The sequence below is a fragment of the Garra rufa genome, chromosome 24 (assembly GCF_049309525.1).
Source record: "Garra rufa chromosome 24, GarRuf1.0, whole genome shotgun sequence".
Classification (NCBI taxonomy): Eukaryota; Metazoa; Chordata; class Actinopteri; order Cypriniformes; family Cyprinidae; genus Garra; species Garra rufa.
The window spans coordinates 1,827,697-1,841,580 of NC_133384.1; the positions used below are offsets into that span (position 1 = coordinate 1,827,697).

The 13,884-nt window shown below is 41.0% G+C and overlaps 1 protein-coding gene across 1 annotated transcript; it reads left to right on the forward strand.

Annotated features, from left to right (window-relative positions):
- Window positions 1-1,475: 1,475 nt before the first annotated feature.
- On the forward strand, window positions 1,476-13,165 carry syt5b (synaptotagmin Vb). Its single transcript, XM_073830879.1, has 9 exons — window positions 1,476-1,614; window positions 3,231-3,437; window positions 3,856-4,037; window positions 5,052-5,150; window positions 5,245-5,412; window positions 9,947-10,114; window positions 10,250-10,364; window positions 10,558-10,691; window positions 12,332-13,165. The coding sequence occupies exons 2-9, from the start codon at window positions 3,263-3,265 to the stop codon at window positions 12,539-12,541; spliced, it is 1,251 nt and encodes a 416-aa protein (XP_073686980.1). The 5' UTR covers window positions 1,476-1,614; window positions 3,231-3,262; the 3' UTR covers window positions 12,542-13,165.
- Window positions 13,166-13,884: the final 719 nt, after the last annotated feature.

Below are 13,884 nucleotides of genomic sequence, written 5' to 3' on the forward strand. Positions count from 1 at the left end.
TATCATTCCATAGCACATCATAGATAAGATGAGCAACTGAAGGCGAAGAACAACTGGTAAAAACAAAGGTTCAAATGGTACTGGTCCGTTCCAATGCACCAACATACCAAAAGCATCTGCACTAAACAATTTAAAGGAACACTCCACTGTTTTTGGAAACAGGCTCATTCTCCAACTCCCCCCGAGTTAATAAATTGAGTTTTTCCGTTTTGAAATCCATTCAGCCGTTCTCCTGTTCTGGCGATATCACTTTTAGCATAGCTTAGCATAGATCATTGAATCCTATGAGACCAATAGCATCACGTTCAAAAATGACCAACGAGTTTCGATATTTGTTCTATTTAAAACTTGACTCTTCTGCAGTTATATTGTGTACTAAGACCGGCGGAAAATGTAAAGATGTGATTTTCTAAGCCGATAAGATTAGGAACTAAACTCCCATTCCGGTGTAATAGTCAAGGAAGTTTGCTGCTGTAATATGGACGCAGCAGGAGCAGTAATATCACGCAGCGCCTGAAATTAGTTCCAGCTAGGTAACTTCCAATGAGGAACGCTCCCTGTGCATGCAGTTGGTACGTTGTGCTGCGATGTGCTGCGTGATATTAATACGCCTGCTTCAGCCATGTTACGGCAGCAAACTTCCTTGACTATTACGCCGAAATGGGAGTGTAGTTCCTAATCTTATCGGCCTAGAAAATCGCATCTTTACATTTTCCGCCAGTCTTAGTATACGATATAACTGCAGAAGAGTCAAGATTTAAATAGGACAAATATGGAAACTCGTTGGTCATTTTTGAACGCTATGCTATTGGTCTCATAGGATTCAATGATCTATGCTAAGCTATGCTAAAAGTGATATCGCCAGAACAGGAGAATGGCTGAATGGATTTCAAAACGGTAAAAATCAACTTATTAACTCGGGGGGAGTTGGAGAATGAGCCTATTTCCAAAAAAAAAATGGAGTGTTCCTTTAAGCAGTTAACAAACCCCAATGTACAAAACTGGCATACGAAAGCAGTACAGTTAGACCAATAGCAGTGTAGAAATGATCGAAACAGCTTGATTTTAAATGACTGAAGGTGCCTAAGAATACTGTATGATTTATTGATTGAAAAAATTGCAAGTGTAATCCGTGATCAAACAGATTATCAGGGCAGAAAGGCTATTTTCATCCACAACGTGTCCCAGATGGGAACAATGATGTTGACCATGATGTTTTATGTGGATTAGAGGGGCAGTTGATGCTTTGCAGTCACATAAATAAGAGCTCTCAAAGGAAATGAGCACAGATTAACATAAAGTTTTTCTATTTAGTAACATACCCGAAATAAAGACAAAGGCATTTGTTTATGTGACTGGTGAATTTATGGAGAAACCTTCTATAACTGCATAACAGATGTGATGGGGAGGGGGAGAGAGATTAGTGGTGCTTTAATGATTTGAAAGCACTTGAGCTTAAAGCTGATGGGGAGGGGGTTAAACCACCAGCACCACACTTATCACCAATATACACACTTCAGCATGTCTGGCTGAGGGCTGCTGGGAAAACAAACCTGGGCATCGTCTTAATGTTAACGTAGGAAGGTATTTCCCACCCAAGATATCATTTATCAGGTACGTTGCATTTTTTTTTTTAGGTACTTTGTTCTATACAGACACATGCTTTCATTTTTATCACACTTTAGCAAACCTTGACAGGAATTGGCACATTATCAGGGCAAATTGTTTCAGTTTTGTGAAATATGTCATTTTAAAACATACATTTGTGTGTTACCATCGTAACCTGTTGCTGAAAATGAGCGCGAATGACGCGCGCATTCCTGTGGATGATGCAGTTCGTTTAGAGCGCGCGCGACACGTCCACATCCTTCACTATTGTAATTAACTTTTATTTGGTAGCGATATGTATTTCATGTAGCTATGAGAAATGTAGCTAACTGCATTTGATATATAAATATTACAATGAGCTAAAACAAAGGGGTATATGTATCAGTGTGGAAACATAATTTGTGTGGACAATGGTTTGTCTTGTCATCCAGGTACTTTTATTATAGACACTCGTTATATTTAAGTCGATATCAGATATAAAATACAAGGTTATTTACAAATGAATCGTGACTGTCAGTCCACTTTGCAGATATAGCGTACTTTATTACAAATCCATCCCCTCACGATTTCGGAAAACAATTAATTTTTCATTAGAATTTTTACTCAAAGTTGCTCCTTTTTGGCCTCAAGAACACGTGGTCTTATTACCTAATAAAATACTGATTTAATCACCTTTAGCAAAACTGAAAACCATAAACATTCAGTTTTCATTAGTTCCATCAAGCTGCATTAATCTGAAAACAAACCTAGACACTGCATAAAGAACTCATGCACAAAGAACATTTTGCAGTGTGTAATGATAAACATGTATTTACTGTAGGTTGGCAGCTATTGAGGTGTCCTTTCTTGTCATTCAGTGTTTTGAGTAAGTTAGACCTGAATGAAGTGTTAATGAATGTAGGAGTCGATCTATGCAGGGAAGAATGCTATAATTTCTCAGAGTTGTTGAATCTGTTTATCTGAGTTATCTGAGCTTTGGCTTTGTTTTTCCCCCCATAATCTTGTTAAGCATGGGAGAGAGAGAGAGAGAGAGAGAGAGAGAGAGAGAGAGAGACATAAACCAGTAGAGATGGGGGTGGGTGGATGGATGGTATGGCAGAGGAGGGTAAATACATCGTGGATTAGAATCAGCCATGTTTGTGTTCTGGTTTTAGGGAACGTTCATGCACATACACATTTGTACTGTAAATATAGACAAATGATGATTTCAGGATGTATTAGATGTGAACCCCAAATTCTCAGCCTCTGAATACACTGTATAAGGTCTGTAGACTCCAGTGTACAGTACCGAATTAGACATAACTGTATAAGATAGTTTGAGCTGCTTTTAGCACTGACTCTAGTGCTGTCATGTTTCCAAGGAAACACAGTTTCTCTTTGCCAATTAAAAAAATGTGACCACGATCATATTCTGTGCCAACAATAAATATTGTTGTTAGATAAATATAGATGAAAGATAAATATTTATTGTTTTCACTAGAGTTGTTACTTCTACAGTTATTCTTCTTTCTTGAGACTTATCCAAGTCATCATCAAGAACGACTTTAAAGAGCTTTACCTTCATGATAAAGAAAGATTTTTTTTAGGATTTACTAAACACGTTTTGTGTCATTTTTTTTCAGGCTGTGCATTGGATTCTTGACACACGGCTGGTATGAGGTTTGTGAATATGGGTGTCCGTGTTCGACGGACTGCTGAACCAGCAGAACCAGAACCAGAACCTGAACCACATCCAAAACCAGAACATGAGCACCATCCTGCTCACCCAACTCACCATGACTATGAAAACATGAAGAACAAGTTCATGAATGAGCTGGAACATCTTTCATGTAAGTATCCACATTTAGCCATATATTAACACAAAAGCTAAAAATTGTTAACTAGTGTGGTGCGAAAAGCACAAAACAGCTAACAGAGTAGACGTAGATCAGACAATTTATTATATTTATAAATAATTCTATCAAGTTCAACTCACTGCACTTCATTTCATTAAAATACAGAATACACAGGACACAAAATCATCATTTTCATTTATTCTCTGAGTCATTATCTGCATCTGCAGAAGTCAGATTACATAATTACATAAATGGAGCACTCTGATTTATAGTTTTTGCTCAGCTGATGATAATGTCAGGTTAAGTTAGTACACTGAGGTGATGTGATATGATGTTTAGCAAGTATTGTCCTGTGTCATTTCTGTCCTATACCTGTTTCCATGGAGACTGACCAGCTTTTTGTTCTCTATAGTGCCGATGTGGGCTGTAGGAGCCATCGTGGTTGTGGTTCTCACCCTGGTGGCTTGTTTTACATATTGTATGTTCAAGAAATGCTTCGGCAAGAAGAAGAAATCCAAGAAAGCTCGAGAGAGGAAGAGAGCAGGACGGAGAAAACTAGAAGGGAATGAAGGAGAGGGTGAAGGAGAACATAAGGTGCAAGAAGAAATATACAAATACAACCTTAATTTTAAAGTTAAAGGTAACACTTTACAGTAAGGTCCCATTAGTTAACATTAGTAATGCATTAACTAACAAGGAGTGAGACATTTGTTACTGTAATTATTAATATTGTATTAATGATTAACATTAAAGGAGTAGTTAACTTTTTTTTTTCTTTACAGATAATGTACTCACCCCATTTTCATCCAAGATGTTCATGTCTTTCTTTCTTCAGTCTTAAAAAAATTATGTTTTTTGAGGAAAACATTTTAGGATTTCTCTCCATATAATAGACTTCTATGGTGCCCCTGAGTTTGAACTTCCAAAATGCAGTTTAAATGCAGCTTCAGAGGGCTCTAAATGATCCCAGCCAAGGAATAAGGGTCATATCTAGCGAAACAATCAGTTATTTTCTAAAAAAATTTGTGCAAAGAAGTTTGACCTTCTTTGCATGTTCACTTTGTAAACACTGGGTCGGTACTTCTAGGATGATTTTAAAGTTACAGGAGAAAATGAGATGGAAGTTTTTCAACATACCCGAACTGTCATGTACTGGAATACACAGAGTTCACATAGAGCTAGACAAGACGAGCCTTATAGAAAATAACTGATCGTTTAAACTGCATCTTGGAAGTTCAAACTCAGAGGCACCATAGAAGTCCACTATATGGAGAGAAATCCTGAAATGTTTTCCTCAAAAAACATAATTTCTCTATGACTAAAGAAAGAAAGACATGAACATCTTGGATGACAAGGAGGTGAGTACATTATCTGTACATTTTTGCTCTGGAAGTGTACTCCTTTAACTAAGATTTTTTTTTATTATTATTTCATGTTTACCTGACTAATGTTAACAAATGGAAACGTATTGTAAAGTGTTACCAAAAAATTATATATATATATATGACAAAATTTAAGTTGAAACACTGCATAATGTACTTTGTTATTTAAAAATTAGTTACATTCTCCAGGACATACTGTATAAAATTTGCCCATCCATCATTGCAGGAGGAAGGAGAGAAAAAAGAGGGAGAAGTGCAAAAAGAGGAGCAGGAACACTTTGGAAAACTGGAATTCTCTTTGGATTACAACTTCACTGATGCTCAGGTGCTTGATGTATTAAAATCCCTATTAAAATGTACCATAACAGGTTAGTTGAGTTGTAATGATGTCGTTGTAACGTCTAATTTTATGTCAACAGCTAATAGTTGGAGTTCTTCAGGCTCAAGATCTTGCCGCTATGGATATTGGTGGTACATCTGACCCATATGTGAAAGTTTACCTGCTTCCAGACAAAAAGAAAAAGTTTGAAACCAAAGTCCAGCGCAAAAACCTGTGCCCTGTGTTCAACGAGACCTTTATCTTCAAGGTTTTTAAATATTTTTTATTTGTTAATGAAGTATAAAGCCAGGTTCTGATTCATGTACATGATGTGTTATGTATGTGTTCCAGTGAATGTGTCTGTATAACATTTTATTGTCTGTAGTTTTGTCTTTTGCGTGTTCTCATGTCTGTTTAGTTGCACCTGTAGTTTGTTTGTCCATTTCTCTCTCTCTCTCTCAGGTTTTGTGTTAGGGTTTTGTCTCCTTGTGTGGCATCCTAAGTTCCCAGAAATCCCTGCTTCCCTACACTGCTTTTGTGTCATGACTCTGGGCTGCGGGTTTTTCCCTCCTCCACCGGAGGTCGCTGTACTATTTCCTCCACACTCCATGCCTCATCTCACACACCTGTCACTCTGATCACACAGCTGTTCCCCATCACACACAGACTATATTAGTCTCCACTCACCCACCACTCGTTGAGTTTGCATTATTTGGATTGTTTTGAGTTTGGTCTGTGTTTGAGTCTGTCTTGCTTTTGTCTTAAGTTCCAGTCGAGTTGTGCCGTGTTGGCCCTTTGGTTTTGTTTGTTTTATTATTGTTTATAATAAATTCACTCTTCCCTGCATTTGGACCCAGACCTCCCTTCTTACACGTGACAGAATGCAAACTCCACAAATGGGTCCAGCGGGGAAGAATTTTTTTTTGAGGCGGCGACCATTCCCTCTGCTCCCAAGACGGAGGGGATGTCTTTTGAGGCGGCGTCGGCTGCACGCTTTGAACAATGCCTCAGGCGATGGATGCCCGTATCGCCGAGGCTATGCGAAAGCGCCCCTTCTTTGCGGTGGGGGTGGAGACGGTGTTTCGTGGGAAGGCGGCGGCTTCCACTTACTCTGATCCTGACGCAGAGACGACTGCGCTCTCTGTTCCTGACGCAGAGGCCGCTGCGCTCTCTGTTCCTGACGCGGAGGCCTGCTGCGCTTTCTGTTCCTGACGCGGAGGCGATTGCGCTCTCTGTTCCTGACGCGGAGGCCGCAGCGCTTTCTGTTCCTGACGCGGAGGCCGCAGCGCTTTCTGTTCCTGACGCAGAGGCGGCTGCACTTTCTGTTCCTGACGCGGAGGCGGCTGCGCTCTCTGTTCCTGATGCGGAGGCCGCTGCGCTCTCTGTTCCTGACGCGGAGATGACTGCGCTCTCTGTTCCTGACGCAGAGGCGGCTGCGCTCTCTGTTCCTGACGCAGAGACGACTGCGCTCTCTGTTCCTGACGCAGAGGCGACTGCGCTCTCTGTTCCTGACGCGGAGGCGACTGCGCTCTCTCTTCCTGACGCAGAGGCGACTGCGCTCTCTCTTCCTGACGCAGAGGCGACTGCGCTCTCTGTTCCTGACGCAGAAGCGGCTGCGCTCTCTGTTCCTGACGCGGAGGCGGCTGTGCTCTCTGTTCCTGATGCGGAGGCCGCTGCGCTCTCTGTTCCTGATGCGGAGGCCGCTGCGCTCTCTGTTCCTGACGCAGAGACGACTGCGCTCTCTGTTCCTGACGCAGAGACGACTGCGCTCTCTGTTCCTGACGCAGAGACGACTGTGCTCTCTGTTCCTGACGCGGAGGCGGCTGCGCTCTCTGTTCCTGACGCAGAGGCGACTGCGCTCTCTGTTCCTGACGCGGAGGCGACTGCGCTCTCTCTTCCTGACGCAGAGGCGACTGCGCTCTCTGTTCCTGACGCAGAAGCGGCTGCGCTCTCTGTTCCTGACGCGGAGGCGGCTGTGCTCTCTGTTCCTGATGCGGAGGCCGCTGCGCTCTCTGTTCCTGATGCGGAGGCCGCTGCGCTCTCTGTTCCTGACGCAGAGACGACTGCGCTCTCTGTTCCTGACGCAGAGACGACTGCGCTCTCTGTTCCTGACGCAGAGACGACTGTGCTCTCTGTTCCTGACGCGGAGGCGGCTGTGCTCTCTGTTCCTGATGCGGAGGCCGCTGCGCTCTCTGTTCCTGACGCGGAGGCGACTGCGCTCTCTCTTCCTGACGCAGAGGCGACTGCGCTCTCTGTTCCTGACGCGGAGGCCGCAGCGCTTTCTGTTCCTGACGGAGAGGCGGCTGCGCTCTCTGTTCCTGACGCGGAGGCCGCAGCGCTTTCTGTTCCTGACGCAGAGGCGGCTGCGCTCTCTGTTCCTGACGCGGAGGCGACTGCGCTCTCTCTTCCTGACGCAGAGGCGACTGCGCTCTCTGTTCCTGACGCGGAGGCCGCAGCGCTCTCTGTTCCTGACGCGGAGGCCGCAGCGCTCTCTGTTCCTGACGCGGAGGCGGCTGCGCTCTCTGTTCCTGACGCAGAGACCACTGCGCTCTCTGTTCCTGACGCAGAGACGACTGCGCTCTCTGTTCCTGACGCAGAGGCGACTGCGCTCTCTGTTCCTGACGCAGAGGCGACTGCGCTCTCTGTTCCTGACGCAGAGACGACTGCGCTCTCTGTTCCTGACGCAGAGGCGACTGCGCTCTCTGTTCCTGACGCTGAGGCGAATGCGCTCTCTGTTCCTGGCGCGGAGGCGACTGCGCTCTCTGTTCCTGGCGCGGAGGCGACTGCGCTCTCTGTTCCTGACGCGAAGGCGACTGCGCTCTCTGTTCCACTGGCTGCGGTGCCCGCGGACGTTCCAATGGCGGTGAGGCCAGCTCACGTTCCTCTGGCGGCGTGGTCCACTCACGTGACTCCACTGCATGGGCCTGGCCCGCCATCCCTCCCCCTGATTCGCCTTCCCCCGTTCCTCCTCCCTCCAGACTTGTGGAACGTCTGGGAGCCGTTCCGTGGGGAGGGGGTACTGTCATGACTCTGGGCTGCGGGTTTTTCCCTCCTCCACCGGAGGTCGCTGTACTATTTCCTCCACACTCCATGCCTCATCTCACACACCTGTCACTCTGATCACACAGCTGTTCCCCATCACACACAGACTATATTAGTCTCCACTCACCCACCACTCGTTGAGTTTGCATTCTTTGGATTGTTTTGAGTTTGGTCTGTGTTTGAGTCTGTCTTGCCTTTGTCTTAAGTTCCAGTCGAGTTGTGCCGTGTTGGCCCTTTGGTTTTGTTTGTTTTATTATTGTTTATAATAAATTCACTCTTTCCTGCATTTGGACCCAGACCTCCCTTCTTACACGTGACATTTTGTCATTCATTTTTTGACTGACAGCTATCCAGGTATCACTGAGGTTATATATGTTTTTGAAGGAATAGTTCACTTAAAAATGTACTAATATTTATATTCATAAATGTTCATATTTATTATAATAATTCAAAATTATTCATCTTTATCATCAATTCATCAATGCTGCCATTTTCATACTGTTGTGACAACGTCACATGGTCACCATATACAGCCTTTTTTATTGAAAAGACCCGCATAAACATTCTTCAATTTTGGTGTCTAAAAATGGCAAAATGTACATTTTTGAATGAATTATTCCTTTAATCACCAGCATCAGGAAACATTTGTGTCAGCACTTTTAGAAAAGACTTCTCAAAGTTTTACTGACATACAGTTGAGGTCAAAAGTTTACATACACATTCCATAATCTACAAAATGTTAATTATTTGACCAAAATAAGAGGGATCATACAAAATACATGTTATTCTTTATTTATTACTGACCTGAATAAGATATTTCACATAAAAGGTGTTAATATATAGGTATAAGTCACAAAAGAAAATAATAGTTGAATTTATAAAAATGACCCTGTTCAAAAGTTTACAAACACTTGATTCTTAATACTGTGAATGATCCACAACTGTGTGTGTGTGTGTGTGTGTGTGTGTGTGTGTGTGTGTGTGTGTGTGTGTGTGTGTGTGTGTGTGTTTTTTTTTTGTTTTGTTTTGTTTTTTTAGTTGTTTATGAGTTCCGTGTTTGTCCTGAACAATTAAACTGCTTGCTGTTCTTCAGAAAAGTCATTCAGGTCCCACAAAAAAAAATGTGTTTTTTAGCATTTTTGTGTATTTAAAACCCTTTAAGTAAAGTAAAATAAGTTACATTTACCCTGATCTTCAAATTGAAAAAGTTTTCACCCTCTTGTTGCATCGTTTTTTCTTCTGAAGCATCAGTGAGCACTTGAACCTTAGGACTCATAGTTGCATATGAGTCTCTTGCAAAAGATGGATCTCAAAATCATACATTTTTTGGGACCTGAAGGAATTTTATGAAGAACAGCGGGCAGTTTTACTGTTCAGGACAAACAAGGGACAACTATCACCAAACAAACAAACAAACAAACACAACTGTGGATCATTCAGGTAACAACACATTATTAAGAACCAAGTGTATTTAAACTTTTAAACAGGGTCATTTTTATAAATTCAACTATTATTTTCTCTTGTGGACTATATGTAAATGTCTTTTATATGAAATATCTTATTCAGGTCAGTACTAAATAAAAAAAATAACATGCATTTTGTATGATCCCTCTTATTTTGCTAAAATAATTAACATTTTGCAGATTCTGTAAACTTTTGACTTCAACCGTATTAACTGCTTTACACAAAATGCTGATACACTAATTTATGTTTATTTGTTTCACATATGCTTTGTTCCTGTCTCTCATCATGCATTATAGATTCCTTATGCTGAATTAGGTGGCAAAACTCTGGTGCTACAGGTGTTTGATTTTGATCGGTTTGGTAAACATGATGTGATCGGCCAGATAAAGATTCCCATGAACTGCGTGGATCTCGCACAACCGCTGCATGAATGGAGGGACCTTGAAAATGGAGAAAAGGAGGAGGTACATTCCATTTTCTGTCAATATTTGTATTTATTTTGCATGACTGAGTTTCTGAGGTATGCCATTCATCCATGGGTTTTTAAATGGTATTTTCTATATTTGTTTCCATGATTGTTCTTTCTTCCTCTTCAACAGGAGAAACTTGGAGACATTTGTATTTCTCTGCGTTATGTGCCCACTGCTGGTAAACTCACTGTCAACATAATGGAGGCCAAAAATCTCAAAAAGATGGATGTTGGTGGTTTATCAGGTACAATTACATTTAATTTGTAGTATTTTAACAATGTTTTTCTGAAATAAGGATACTACTGCTAATTAATGAGTAGGTACGTTCAAACTGACTGAATAATACGTTACATTTATTTACATTTGGCTGAATGTTTTCTTGTGCCACTTTCATTTAATTTGAACCACTTTGACAATGATCCTACTTCATGTGTTAGATCCCTATGTGAAGATTGTGTTACAGCAAAATGGAAAGCGTCTGAAGAAGAAGAAAACCACCGTTAAAAAGAACACATTGAACCCATATTTTAATGAGAGCTTCAGCTTTGAGGTCCCATTTGAACAGATTCAGGTAACATGCGTTCATTCTTATGTCTGATATATCCTACAGGTGCATCTCGATAAACTAGAATGTCATGGAAAAGTTCATTTATTTCAATAATTCAACTCAAATTGTGAAACTTGTGTGTTAATTACTGATAAATTCAGTACACACAGACTAAAGTAGTTTAAGTCTTTAAGATTTTTAGAATATGGTGACATGCCAATTAGCTAATCAACTCAAAAGACCTGCAAAGGTTTCCTGAGCCTTTAAAATGGTCTCTCAGTTTGGTTCACTAAGCTACACAATCATGGGGAAGACTGCTGATCTGTCCACAAGACAATCATTGACACCCTTCACAAGGAGGGTAAGCCACAAACATTCATTGCCAAAGAAGCTGGCTGTTCATAGAGTGCTGTATCCAAGCATGTTAACAGAAAGTTGAGTGGAAGGAAAAAGTGTGGAAGAAAAAGATGCACAACCAACCGAGAGAACTGCAGCCTTAAGAGGCTTGACAAGCTACATTGATTCAAGAATTTGGGTGAACTTCACAAGGATTGGACTGAGGCTGGGGTCAAGGCATCAAGAGCCACCACACACAGACTTGTCAAGGAATTTGGCTACAGTTGTCGTATTCCTCTTGTTAAGACACTCCGGAACCACAGACAACCTCAGAGGTGTCTTACCTGGGCTAAGGAGAAGAAGAAATGGACTGTTGCCCAGTGGTCCAAAGTCCTCTTTTCAGATGAGAGCAAGTTTTGTATTTCATTTGGAAATCAAGGTCCTAGAGTCTGAAGGAAGGGTGGAGAAGCTCATATCCCAATTTGCTTGAATTCCAGTGTTAAATTTTCAAAGTCTGTGATGATTTGGGGTGTAATGTCATCTGCTGGTGTTGGACCACTGTGTTTTTTGAAAACCAAGTAACTGCACCCATTTAACAAGAAATTTTAGAGCACTTCATGCTTCCTTCTGCTGACCAGCTTTTTAAAGATGCTGATTTCATTTTCCAGCAGGATTTGGCACCTGCCCACACTGACAAAAGCCCCAAAAGTTGGTTAAATTATCATGATGTTGGTGTGTTTGACTGGCCAGCAAACTCACCAGACCTGAACCCCATAGAGAATCTATGGGGTATTGTCAAGAGGAAAATAAGAAACAAGAGATCAAAAAATGCAGATGAGCTGAAGGCCACTGTCAAAGAAACCTGGGTTTGCATATCACCTCAGCAGTGCCGCAGACTGATCTCCTCAATGCCATGCCGAATTGAGGCAGTAATTAAAGCAAAAGGAGCCCCTACCAAGTATTGAGTACATATACAGGAAACGAACATACTTTCCAGAAGGCCAACAATTCACAAAAAAAATGTTTTTTATTGTTCTTATGAAGTATTCTAATTTGTGGAGATAGTGAATTGGTGGGTTGTTGTTAAATGTGAGCCAAATCATCCCAATTAAAAGAACTAAAGACTTAAACTACTTCAGTCTGTGTGCATTGAATTTATTTAATACACGATTTCCACAATTTGAGTTGAATTCCACAATGAATTTTCACAACATTCTAATTTATTGAGATGCATATATATATCCTGTATATTGTCTATTTTTGTACATGTATGTTTAAATTGAATAAATTCATATTCTAAAGTCCAAACCCACTCTATCCAAATGCAGAAAGTCCAGCTCCTCATTACTGTGTATGACTATGACAAGCTGGGAAGCAACGACCCTATTGGCAAAACCTTTATTGGTTATGGTGCCACAGGTGTTGGCTTACGCCATTGGTCAGACATGCTGGCCAATCCCAGACGCCCAGTGGCCCAGTGGCACACGCTTCAACCAGAGGAAGAGGTGGAAGCTGCTCTGAAAGCACCACATCGCTAAACATCGTCATGGTAACAAGTGGGTAATATACGTAGAGTATACAGTCACATCCAGGGCAACAATGAATCATCCACCTACTGAGCAATTTAGCAAATGGCATTGATAGGCACTGCATGCATCAGCTTTACTAGCTCTTACTAGCATGACCAGTGATCTTTACAGTTTATGTTTCATGGAAGCTTATAGTTTCACGCTTAATGTTTTCTCTCTCCCAAGGTTATTTTGTGTTACGTGAAGATCGTCATGATTTGTTATGAGTTGTGTTACTAAATGCATGTTTTTATGTTTGGATTAGATGTGATTTCTTTATGATAGCTGTCACTTTGCACGGTTTTGTAAGTTATTTTTGTGTTAAAGACGTGATGATGAATTGTTTCTAATTTTGGTAAGAGTTAAACCAGTACAGTAGTCAGTGATTTTTGGAAAATATAAAATGAGATCTCTTTTGGATTTAATTAATAGCTATGCAAATAACAAGAGTTAAAATTGTTATATTTATACAGTATAAGCAGATTGCTATTGTCAAAAAACATACACATTTATTTTGTTTCACTTTTGTATTCCTAATGCTAAAGTCACTTTGTGTTTGAAGATGCAAATTAAAATAAACAGATGTATCATTTGTTTCTTGTTTGTTATCTATTTAACCACATTTTAATGCCAAGGGACCTTATGAAGGACTGCGTTTCTAAAATTCAACCAACAATTTCCAACAATGACTGTATGATTTTGAGATCCATCTTTTAACACTGGGAACAACTGAGGGACTCATATGCAACTATTACAGAGGGTTCAAATGCTCACTGATGCTCCAGACGAAATAGCCATGCATTAAGAGCCTTTCGAATGTGAAAATCAGGGTAAATTTAACTCATTTTCTCTTGTGGGAACATGTAACTATCTTCTGTAGCTTCTGAAGGGCAGTAGTAAATGGGAAAATATGATATTTAGGCAAAATGAGAAAAATTTACAAATTTCCATTCTGTTCAAAAGTTTTCACCCCCAGCTCTTAATGTTTTTTTTTTTCCCTTCTGGAGCATCAGTGAGCATTTGAACCTTCTGTAATAGTTGGATATGAATATCTCAGTGGTCCTCAGTGTGAAAAGACGGATCTCTAAATCATACAGCCATTTTTGGAAAGGGTTCAAATACACAAAAATGCTGGAAAACCAAAAAAATTGTGGGACATGAAGGATTTTTCTGAAGAACAGCAGGCAGACTGAACAACTATCTCTAAGCAAAAAACATATGTAAACATTTTTTATGTCAAATATTTTATTCAGGTCAGTACTATTATGCTACTATGCAATATCAAGCATTTTTTATGATCCCTCTTATTTTGG